This window comes from Rhizophagus irregularis, chromosome 3 (genome assembly GCF_026210795.1).
Source record: "Rhizophagus irregularis chromosome 3, complete sequence".
NCBI classification, from domain to species: domain Eukaryota; kingdom Fungi; phylum Glomeromycota; class Glomeromycetes; order Glomerales; family Glomeraceae; genus Rhizophagus; species Rhizophagus irregularis.
Genome location: NC_089431.1, coordinates 824,636 through 837,356, shown reverse-complemented (window position 1 = coordinate 837,356; position 12,721 = coordinate 824,636). Strand labels below are relative to the sequence as shown.

Below are 12,721 nucleotides of genomic sequence, written 5' to 3'. Positions count from 1 at the left end.
GAAAAAATGCCGAACCTGACATTATTTCATTAAATGAATAAAAAAAACGTTTTTTTATATAACCCGATGTTATTTCATTAAATAAATCAAAAAAGACGTTTTTTTAATGAAAAAAAGCCAACCCGACGTTTTTCATTAAATGAATCAAAAAAATGTTTTTTTTTTTAAACATCAACAGGTTGGGTCGGGTACCTAACCCAACCCGATATAAAAAACATTTTGGCATAATCTAATATGTAAAAAAAATGCTGAAACGTTTTTTTTCACAAAATAATTGTAAAAAAAAAACGTTTAGAGTTTTTTCTTATAATTTGATATATAAAAATGCCGAAACATTTTTTTTTTGATCTAAAATATCAGGTCAATGGGTCGGGTCAAGTACCTGAACTGATCCGTGATATTCGGGTCAGATCATCAAATTTGTGACTCCCCCTCAGGTTGGGTTAAGTCAATTACCCGATCCTACCTGACCCATTCAGAGCTCTATTGCAGATTAGCCAGAAGCCGCAAGTTTTTATTTAGTTTATAAATCCTCCAATTCAAGCCTTTCATATTACTCCTGTTTAATTAAAAGGGACAATTTTGCAAATATAGACTTATCAGTTAATGATGTAATACTAAGAACTCATGATGAAATATGTAAATATTTTGAAAATGATACACAAAAATCTGTTTGCATAGAATCTGTATATAATTTTTTTTGGGATTTGCCATAAGTATGCAAAAGTAGAAATAATTATAATAACATATATATATATTAATTATAAATATTTATATTATCAAAGAATATAAATATCTACTTGACTACTGTTCCTGACAGAATGTATCATTTAGATTTGAGTTTATTTCGTTATCAAATTATCTTCACATGCAATATTTTAAAATTGCAACATGTTAATGGTAATAAATTAGTTGAAGAAGTAGATCGCCGTCTAGCAGCAATTCCACGTTTTCCCACCATTAAAATTTTTTCCAATGGACTGCAGTCAATTGCAAGATTAACTGCTAATGAATATCGAAGTTTGATAAAAGTTATGATATTTGTTATTGATAATTTATATGATGAAAATAATAACGAAGTAGATAATTTTGTAAATAATGATGATCTTGCGAAATTGTACAAATATTGGAATGAAATGTATATTTTAAGTAGATATGAAGAATTTAGTGAAAGTGACTTGGAGAAATTTAATGTATGTATTAAAATTTTAGTAAAATTGAAAATTTAAATTAAATAAATTAAATTAACATTTAAATTTTAGGATGCAATACATAGATGGGCCCGGATGTTTGTCAAGGCTTTTAAATTTGTTTCTCCTTCCAATTTGAAGTTGCCTAAATTGCATTCATGGGTTTATCACATTATTGACTCAATACGATCTTATGGTGCAATAAATGACTATACCACAGAAACTTACGAAAATCTTCATAAATATTTCGTTAAAATACCTTACCGAATTAGCAATAAAAAAGATGTCAAACCTCAGCTTTTACGAACTGTAAGTATTTGGAAATTTATTTATTGTATATATTTATTATATAACTTAAGATGGAAATTAAATTAATAGATAAAACATCAAGTAATATCTATTAGAATGTCTCAACATTCAGTGAATCCGGCAAAAACACCTCGCACTTGTAAATTTTCTGCAAGACTCTTTGAATTCTCTTTACAAGATGCAAATACATTTTTTAATGAAAAAAAAATTCTGTAGACAATAAAATGCAGACCAGTTTTGCTAGATTTATAGGTTATCTGGATTCATATCTAGATTTACTTAATGGTTTTACAATTATTGGTAAAACCCGAATAAACATATACGGATCAGTAATACTGGAAAATGGTACCATAATGCGTATCACAAACAGGTATCATAATAAAGTATGGTTTAGCGACATAGCTATTTCAATGGATTCTGAAGAATCAAATGATTATATATCAGACAAAGGACTTTGTTATAGACAGGTATTTTTCCAATTTATGTAATAATTTATTATAAAAGTATTAATAAATATTTATTATTTATAAGCCTTATTGTTAGCAGAAGTATTAACAGACCTACCGCTAAATCTCGCATTAATTCAATGGTACGATTTTAAATCTAAAAGGAACCCATATTTATATGGATGTCCTCACTTAAAATTGATAGAATTATATAACTTTGTAGCTATAGAGTCTATACATAATGTCGTTTACATAGTATCCCGATTTGATAAACAAAATGAAAATTTTGTAAATAAATATATTTTTTAGTCACTTGATATAGGAGTTTTGATTTATTTTAATATAATTATATCCTTAAAAGAATTTATGGTTACATTTTCCATATCATAAATAAAATGCAGATTTATTTATTTAATTATTAACAACGCGGGTGTGACATAAATAAATCGTGACTGAAATTTGTGTTCAATTTGTGTTCAATTTGTGTTGATAATTCTGGTAAAAAATTATTAATTTTGGCCAAATTTTGTTAAATTTGATAAATTTATGTTGAATTTGTGTTGAATTTGTGTTGTGTAATTTTTTATTTATCACAAAAGGATGATATTTAGTAATTGCATGTACGATGTACAAGATTTTTTTTATGATTTTTTTAAGAAATGTACGCAAAATATTTAATCAGAATATAATTGTTTTATTTTTAAATATGATACATTGATGATTTTTTTTTTAAAGAAAAAAATTGATTTTTTTAAAATTCAATAGAATGTGCTAATAATAAATTGTTTTATTTTTAAATATAATATATTGATATTTATATTTAAAATAATTCATAATTTTCAATTAATTTTAATTAAATTGATTAAAAAAAAATTAATTTTTTTAAGAAATGTATGCAAAATATTTAAAATTCAATAGAATGTGCTAATAATAAATTGTTTTATTTTTAAATATGATATATTAATATTTATATTTAAAACAATTAAATATGTACATGATTTTCAATTATTTTTAATTGAAATCAAACTAAGATTTTTTTTATTTTTTGATTTAATCATATTTATAATTAGATAATCCATATCCGCATGAGATTTAATTAATAGTATATTTAATGATGAAAAGTCTAATAAATTAAATTTTAATTGAAACGAGAAATAAAATCAAACCAAAGAGGTATTGTTCAAATTTTATTTAAAGTGACATTTTACGACTTTCTTTCAAATTTTTACTCATCCCAAAATCAAATTATAAAAATCAAATCTAATATAATAATGCCTCACCACACATGTTCACATCATTCTCATTATAACGCCTATTAGAACTGGGCTATGATAGACGAACTTGTTGACATATGCACAGGTTGAAAAGTGAAAAATCAGGCATCAATCAGGCACCAATCGGTCACCAATCAGGTACCTGATTGGTGACCGATTGGTGCCTAATTGGCATTTTCGCCAAATACCGTCACCAATCAGGCAGTTTGCTAACTTTTGATCCAGTGATCAGAAAAGAATGAAATATAGATTGGAATCGTCTCAACATGATGAATCTAATGGTAGTAAAATCGCATCTCTAGGATTAATAGTTAATAAATAATTAAATAAAATATAAATGATACATTTTTATTTTTATATTTTACTTAATTTCTCATCAAGTATTAATCCTAGAAATGCGATTTTATTACCATTAGATTCGTCTTGCTAAGGCGATTCCAATGAGCTATATTTCATCCTTTTCTGATCACTGGATCAAAAGTTAGCAAACTGCCTGATTGGTGACGATATTTGGCGAAAATGCCAATCAGGCACCAATTGGTGCCTGATTTTTCACTTTTCGACCTGTGACACCGAGACAGAAACCGCACCTACCACAATATTAATGGTAGAAGCCGCCATGATTTTTGGGACTCTGTTGCCAATAGGTTCATATGACTAATATCTATAATTTCTTTAAGAAAGAATTTAAATTCAAATTAACCAATCCATTTAATTGAATCAAAATAAATAGAATATTTCGAATAAGGGTTTCTGGGCAACAGTGCAGCTAAAAGTGGAGAAACCTCGTCAGGGATTACCATGTAAGTAAATAAATAAAATTACATTCATATAAATTAAATGTATTTATCAAATATTCAAACTGATTTTGATATTTAGAACTATGTCCTTTATCGTAATGGTAACCCTGGGCGGCGGCTGTGAACGCGTACTAATCAAAGATATTATCGTGAATTTAGAACGAGATTTTGGGAAAGACTGGGTAATTATACTATAATAAAATTTATAATTAATATTTACGTTTATGTTTTAAATTTGATAAATTTGATTAATTTTAGTCATGCATAACGATCGTAAGGTAAGGAGAAACTTACCTACGTATCGTAAAAGAAGATAATTATTTTTATTTTTTTATTATTTATTAAGTGAGTAGCTAAGCCCAGTCCGTACCAAATATCGGCTGGAGACTCACGTTTTTTTTGGGCTGTGACTAATACTGACGTCCATACTGTACAGCCTGGGTACTATTTTATAAAATAGTAGCAAACAAGTATCAAATGTGTATTTTTTTATTAAGTTATAATAAAAATTAGAATTTACTTTAATTTTTAACATAAAAATTGTAAATAATAAAAAATTCGTAAATAAAAATAAATTTGCTTTTCCAAACTTTAAAAAAAAGGTGTTTATATAAAAGAAAAGGTGTTTATATTATTTTTGATTATTCAATAGTATTACATGCCCCTTGTATACGTGCTACTGCATATGCAGCTTTAACGATCGAATAGTAATATTACAATCTTGTAAATTTTTGAAATATTTTAACCGTAATATTATGCAGGTTTACAGTTTCGTAAATTTTTGAAATATTTTAACCGTAATATTACACAGGTTTACAGTTTCGTAAATTTTCAAAATATTTTAACCGTAATATTACACAGGTTTACAGTTTCGTAAATTTTCAAAATATTTTAACCGTAATACACAGTGAAATTCGATAAACCAGATCTATCGGTTTCACTAAAAATATCCAGTTTATCAGAATATCTGGTATAGCGAATATATTAAAAATCTATTATACTGAATTTTTTTGAAAAATTCATGCTAATAAAATTAATACACATTATATTTTAATTTTTTATCTTAGTTTTTAGTCATAGAGGTCATGAAAATAAATATAAAATATTTTAATTGAATATATAAGTAATATATAACTTTGGCTGGAATTAAGATTTTTATAATTCTGGCCAAAATTAAGATTTACCGCATCACGTTACTTAAATTTTATTGGTTAATGATCACGTGATCCAGTTTATCGAATCATTTTTACTATAGCTGGTTAGAAAATTAGTAGTTAACAGTCTATTAGACTGTTAACTACTTGCAGTATAATGTTACCTACTTATGAGTATAATGTTACCTACTTTAATGATTTCAGTTTTCTGTGAGGGTTTTATAATCAAATTACTATCCATTTGATTTTAATACTCTGTAATCTTTTTATTGTCTTATAGATATTCGCTTGATTTTATTGCTCTATTCCTTTTTTATTACCTTCTAACTATCTGCCTGTTTTCAATGGTCTGTACTTATTTTATTAATAAAGAGCTATTTATTTGTTTACCTGCTTCTGGGTCTTTTTGGTTGCCTGTTAAAGTGTCGAGGGTGCTTTCCTTCTTTATCTTTTTTGTTGCCTGCCAGAATGCCGAAATATGGTAAAAAAAATATCATGTCAGGTAGCGCAGTTAATTTGCTAATCAGATTTTGGCCGGCACTATGCTATATTTTTAACCTGATCTTTGGGGCGGAATATCTTGGCTTCCTGTGATTGGTTTCATGCGGTTTTGTGGTCATTTGAATGAGGGCGTTAAGGGCTTTCCAATGATGCTAAGATCGTATGAATCGGATGCCTGGATGCCGAGTTATTGCATCCCAAATATTTGGAAAAAAATATGGAATAGTGCTGGCCGAAATTAACGAAATTTACTGTGCCAATCACGTGTTCGGCTTCTCGCCAGTTCCAGGCACTTTCCCGTCACTTTCAAGTAACTTTTGAGTAACTTTCGAGGGCCTGGTGTGATAGGCATTATTATGGCCGGCCCATTTGATTGCCGGATGAGGCACAAAGTGCCGAATTTGCAATCCATCTATTTGCCGAAGACATTTCACAATCTATTCCCTCACTTTTTGATTGCCAGGGATGAGGCACGAAGTGCCGAGTTGGTAACCTGCGCAATCCCGCCTTCTATAATCCTTTTGATTGCCGGGGATGAGGCACATGCGAAGTGCCGAATTTGCAATCTATCTATTTGCCGTTATGTACCGCAATCTATTTACTCACTTTTTGATTGCCGGTCAGGCACGAAGTGCCGATGTTGTGCCATTCTTGCAATCCTGTCCATGACCATTTTGATTGCCGAGGATGAGGCACGAAGTGCCGAATTAGTTCAGGCTATATTACTTTCATACCCTTTTTTCGTGTATTCTCCTGAAGCTTTCTACGATTTTTTGTTGTCATCGGCTGTCACTAGTGTCACTAGTTCCGAATACTAACTGGTGACAGAACTAGTGACAGCTTTGTTATCTTTCTTGAGATTATTAGGCTATTTTATTTCTTTCTTGATTAGTGTCGCTAGTGTCACTAGTAAAGTAATAAATTAGAAAAAAAAATCAAATTTTTTCTATGCTACCTACTTTACACAAGATATATTATAATAAATGTATGCTATAAAAAAATAAAAAAAGTTAAGGAACTCAGATTTTTTCCAGTGACACTAGTGACACTAGTGACATCCATCAAGAAAGGTTTCTTTCAGCCTAGAATTCTTAAAGAGCCTATCGTTCGCGTTACTAGTTCTGTCACTGGCTTTTTTTTTCTAGTGACATGATCCCTTTGGAATCCACTAGTGACAAGTTGTATTATTTTTGTTTACCTATAAATTATTTACCAATAACTGCGTCGAAGCCAAGTTCGCCAGCTTGTTCCGATGGTACTGTTCTTTTTTACGGTGCTTTCTAGCATGAATATCGCAAAATCCATATCTGCCATAAGTTAATTCACCGCATTCTTTGCAGGGTATCTGAGAAGGAGAATTGCAGTGAATATGGCATCCTTTCGGATGGTAGCATCCCCGATTGCAAATCTTACCACTCCTGTGAATATAAGTACATCGATAAAATACCATTTTTAATAACTATGAATAGTCGGTTTATGTGTCGATTTATATATTTCGGAATTAATTTTCATTTTAAACTTATTTCTCCCAGAGTATATAGTTTCTCTCGAACTGTATATTTGTGATATAATAACATGACCCAATCCTCACTTTCAGAGTTCCTCTCCGACGCGCCCGCCCCTTTTCGCCCAGAGGTCGAAATAAATAAAACATCAGGTCGGGTAATCAGATATGGAAGTGAGAATTACTTGTCGGGCCTTCCAACTCGTGATGAACTAGTTGCGAGAAACAATGGGGGCTCGACAGGACCCCGGAAAATGCTTATATATGTAAGGTACCAAGGTGCTTAGCCAACATAGAAAAATTTTATGATGTAAGAATTTTATAATGCTTAATTTTAAGAAAATTTTATACTATGTAAGATAATTAAATTGCATATTTTTGGTATTATTTTAAAATACTAAGAGTTTCTAGTTGCTTATTTTTCATATTTATAGAACTTTTTAAATTATTATATATAGAATTTATAATTAATTTTTATTTATTTTCACTAACGGTAAGTGTTAATTTTGTACTACATTTCACGATTTTATATAAATACATAAACAAAAATTTTTTTTGATGGAATTTCAGTTTTTTTTTTCAATGTTTTATTAATTATCTTTCAATAGTATCTTTTTAATTTTTATTAAACTCAGTGTATTATTTTTAATATAAAATTACTATATTATACATGTTTATTTTGTTAAATAAAGTTACTGTAAATATATTTTACTTTAAAATATAATTTCACTACTTACCACTTTGGTTATATCAAATTATCTTTTATGCTTAAGTAAGGTTATTCAGCAAGTTAAATCTACTTGTATTTTAATTTTCATAAGGCTAAGTATGATATTTATATAGAAAAGCATATTTTTTTTAACGGTAATAACTTTTAAATTTTTCACTTTTTCGTTTATAACTTCAGAGCGTAATTACACCACTTCAGTCAAATGAAATCGACTTTCTAAATTAATTGAAAGTTGTTCAGCAAGGTCGAAACTACTTATATATTAATTTTTATGAGTGTGGGTATAATACTTATGTAGAAAAGTGCATTTTTCATAACGGTACTAACTTCCGAATTTTTCATTTATCCGTTTACAACTTCAGAGCGTAATTACACCCCTTTGGTCAAATGAAATCGACTTTCTAAATTAATTGAAAATTGTTCAGCAAGGTCGAAACTACCTACATATTAATTTTTATGGGTGTAAGTATAATACTTATGGAGAAATTTACATTTTTTGTAATAGTATTAATTTCGAATTTTTCTCTTACTATTTATTAACTTTATTAATTGAATATTATTAATCTACTTGTATATTATGTTTAGTTTAGCTTCACAACATATTTAAAATTGGATTTAATAAAATATATTAATTAATAAATATATTTTATAAATTATATGTGTTATAATAAAAATTTAATTAGGTTAGAAGATTGATTTGCTTATTTTTATATAATTTTTAAGGTTAGATATCAACAATGCTTAGTGATCATAGTAAAAACCTGTGCTTAGAGCTACTAATAAAAAATATTTTTGGGACCTTACCTATATAAGTATTTTCCGGGGTCCTTTCCTAGTGGTGATGATTTTTGTCCTGTTACATCAATGATCTTAATATTTGTAGGTAATTCAATTCCTTTATTGACTTTATCTAGGAATCTTTTAGAAATAATACAGCCTACAGCTTCTGAATCTATAAAGACATTAACAGGCTGTCCATATACAATCGCTTCTCCATACAAAGCTTCTTCAGCTCTTTCTTTTTGGTTAAGATATGCTGGTTCTTCTCTAATCAATTGGTTAAGAATATCAGTATAATAATTAGCTAGTGTTGGGGTTAATTCATTATGTTTTGCCATAAATTGGAATTGTTCAAAAGAAGTAATTGTCCAAGCTCCTTGTTTTTCAGGTTCAGTTCGCTGTAACTCTTGATAATCAGGTACTTTTGTTATATAAACATCACAATTAAAAGCTGAATCGTTAAATAAAAATACACATTCATCTTTTTTAATATCTAGCGCTGTTTCTTCTTTTGTTTCTCTAAGCACAGCTTGAAGAGAAGATTCACGATTCTCTACTTTTCCTCCTGCTACTTGCCATAAATTATACATTGTTTTATTTTTCTGTAGTTGTTTCGATAAATAAATTCCAAAGTTATTATATAAAATGTTGAGAACATATGTAGGTCTTTTTAATAGTTGAATTGGCCTTTCAATAGGTCTGATTTCTTCTAATGGATCCTTCCAATTCACTCTTTTAGTACTAATTTTGTTAGAAATTTTTCTAAAATTCACACTCTCCCTCTCTAGAGGTGCGCTTAGTAGTTTAAACGACCATTATTTTGGAAACCATTATTGGTTCCATTATTATTATTATTATTATTTGATGGTGATAACCTGCAATTTCTAGATGCATGTCCTTTTCTTTCACAATTGTAACAATCGACATTCCTTAAATCTCTCCCATTATTGTTGCAATTATTATTGTTTTGTTGATTATTTCTTTGATGACAGTTTTTCGCGATATGTCCAGTTCTTCCACAGACATAGCATCCTGAACTATTTCTGTTTTGATTATTATTGTGGTTATTATTTAGAGTAAAGTTGGTTGGTTTAGTTTCTGTGCGCATTTGGCTTAATGCTGCAGTAATTCCTTCACTGATTTTCCATTCAACCATCTTTTCTATACTTTTTGGTTGGAATAACTCATTGAATATGCAGGTTGATACATGGCCAAGTTGGTTCGAGCAGGGATCATTCCTCCATTCATATTTTGTAAATAACCTGGCATCATCGAATAAACTGATAGATCTATTCCCATTGAAAAAGCAGTTTCTAATGCTTGTGCTTTTTCCATTGCTTTTTCTACTGTTTGAGGCATAGCAGATTGTACAGGTACAACAAATTCAGGTCTTAAACTTTCGATAAATTCATGAATTTTATCTAATTCCATTCGTCTATCAGTGGGATCTACTCTTTTCCATAATTCTGTAATTGCTGCGATATATTCTTCAATTGTTTCTCCTTGTTTTTGTTTCCTATTTCGCAGTTGATGTTTCCACTGACTAATCCTAAAAGGATTACAGAAATGATCCTTAAATAAATGTGTAAATGATCGTTGAGGGTTATTATCATTCACTCAAAAAGTAATATTTTGACGATTGTACCAAGTTAATGCTGTCCCTTTTAAATATGATGCTACTAAAACAATCGCTCGTTCTTCGCTGACTCTATTAGCTACACATGCTCTACTAAAAGCTTCAATCCATTCGACAAGATCCTGATTCCCTCCTTTAAAAACTGGAAAATCAACCAGTCTAGATTCTCTAGGTTCAACTCCTTTTGCATAAAATTTTTGGGCCTGTTGAAAAAACTGTAACATGATCTTATTTTGTTCAGTTTCACTAATAGGAGTTTGTTCTTCTGGTTCTTCATTATCTTGTAAATTATTACTAGAAAAATCAAGAAGGTCATTCTGTCGAAAAGTTTTTAAGGTTGATGTTCTAATATTAGGAGAACCGAATGAATCCTGAAACGGTTTTACAGTTACAAATGATGTAGGATTTGATAATAATCCAGTACCAGAATATAGTTTATAAGTTGAAAATGGATTTATACCCCATTTATTTGAATTACCGCTAGTTGTAGCCTTTTGCTTCTCTTTCACTTCTTTTTTTGGATCATAAATGTGGTCATTTGAGGTATCGTTTATACCTATTTGACTGAAACTACTATCTTCACCATTTTTGAGTACTGTATCATGTGATACTATACTTTCTGCTTCTTCGTTTTCACCTTCTTCATTTCATTGATCTTGCCATGCTTTGTCTTGTATACTTGTTATAGGCTCAGTTCCTCCAAATTGTTGTTCACTACCTAAACTTTCATCATTTTTATCTGCCTTATTTTGATTCACTTTTCCTGACATCTTACTTGTATTACTGGCTGTATCTGATGATTGATCCAAATAGTATGCTTCCCAATTATTGAAGCGATCTGTGACTTCCCAATAGAATTGTATCGTTTTAACTAATGTATCAAATGCTGGTATTACTATATACCTAATAGTTTGTACTAACTCCTGAATTAATCTGTAAACTTCTTGGCTTTCTCGTTGTTGCTGTAATTTTCTAAAGATTTGTATAGTATTTTGTGTAAAAACACTATCTGGATACCTGGGTGAAATAACGAATTGCCAAAATTCTATAAATCTGGGATTCTCTAATAATCCTAAATTCTGATCTTCTGGATAGCAATCTGCACACGATAAATCTTCAATTAAATCCTGTTTTCCTTGATTATGATCTTCTATATGCTGAAAAATCTGTTGTAAATACTGAAATTCCTTATTCATTCACGGTTACTATTTTTCTTTAGTTTCCACCCAACTCGCACCAAATTGTTATCCTGTCAACGATTAAAGTTGACTGAAAAACTTTAACGCTTTAACAGGTTAACAGGAGTTTAACTTAATAGGAGAGTCTTAAGTTGATCACAAATAATCACGTGAAATAACGTTGGATGTTCAGTTAAAGAAAATAAGTTTTATTAAAATAATGTAAGATTTTGAATACGACGAAAATATAGATAATCTCTTGGTTGCGAAATTAACTATCTTGAATTATACTACTAGGAATAATACTCTTTTCATATAACTCAAAAACTACAATACCATTCTTAACTATCTAACTGACCTCTCTCCTACTTGGTAAAATCCTATCACTATTTATAATAAAATAAAAATCAAGAATATTTGATAAAATAAATAAATCAAAATATAATAAATAAATAAAATAAAGAAAATAAAATAAATAAATAAAATAAAATAAATATATTAAACAAATAAAATAAATAAAATAAAATAAATAAATAAAATAAAATAAATAAATTGAATATATCAAATTTATCAGATTTATCAGATTTATCAAATAAATCAAGAAAATCAAGAAAATCGAAAAAATCAAGGGATCTACAAAATGATCTACAAAATTGATCTACATAAAATTACTGCGCCACATTTCTATTTTAACAACATAAACCAATATTTTTATAATAAATTTTATAGTATTTTTTAAATAAAGATCAAAAAAAAAGTTCAATTTGATTAATAATTTTTTAAAAGTAAATAATCAACAAATTATAACAAATAGTAGCTTAATTTTTTAAATTGAAATATCTTTTTATTTATTAATCTTAAAAATATAAAATTACTACTATTTGATGCATTTTAATGAGAAGAATTTAATAGAAATAAAATTGTTCTTTTACAAATATTATGTGATAATAGGATAATTTATAAAATCTAAAAATTTATGAATTAATATAACTTTTTATTTATCAATTTTAGAGTTATGATTTTATTACCATTAAATACACCTTAATAAGAGGAATCTAATAAATATAATTTTATCTTTTTATGATCACTAGATCTTAAAATTTAAAAATTTTTAAAATTAATTTTAGCCCCTATAGTTTAAGGGATATATTGTCACCAATGTTTGCCACCAGTTGATAAACAAGGTATCTCTTTTATAAATGTTTTCAACAAAAAATTA

At 28.4% G+C, this 12,721-nt stretch overlaps 1 protein-coding gene across 1 annotated transcript; it reads left to right on the top strand.

Annotated features, from left to right (window-relative positions):
• Nucleotides 1-821: 821 nt before the first annotated feature.
• On the top strand, nucleotides 822-2,042 carry OCT59_020230 (uncharacterized protein; the record flags this gene model as incomplete). The annotated part of the gene is made up of 5 exons (XM_066149050.1): nucleotides 822-1,193; nucleotides 1,263-1,499; nucleotides 1,569-1,638; nucleotides 1,716-1,966; nucleotides 2,031-2,042. 5 exons carry the CDS (start codon nucleotides 822-824, stop codon nucleotides 2,040-2,042), a joined length of 942 nt encoding a protein of 313 aa, XP_065990002.1.
• Nucleotides 2,043-12,721: the final 10,679 nt, after the last annotated feature.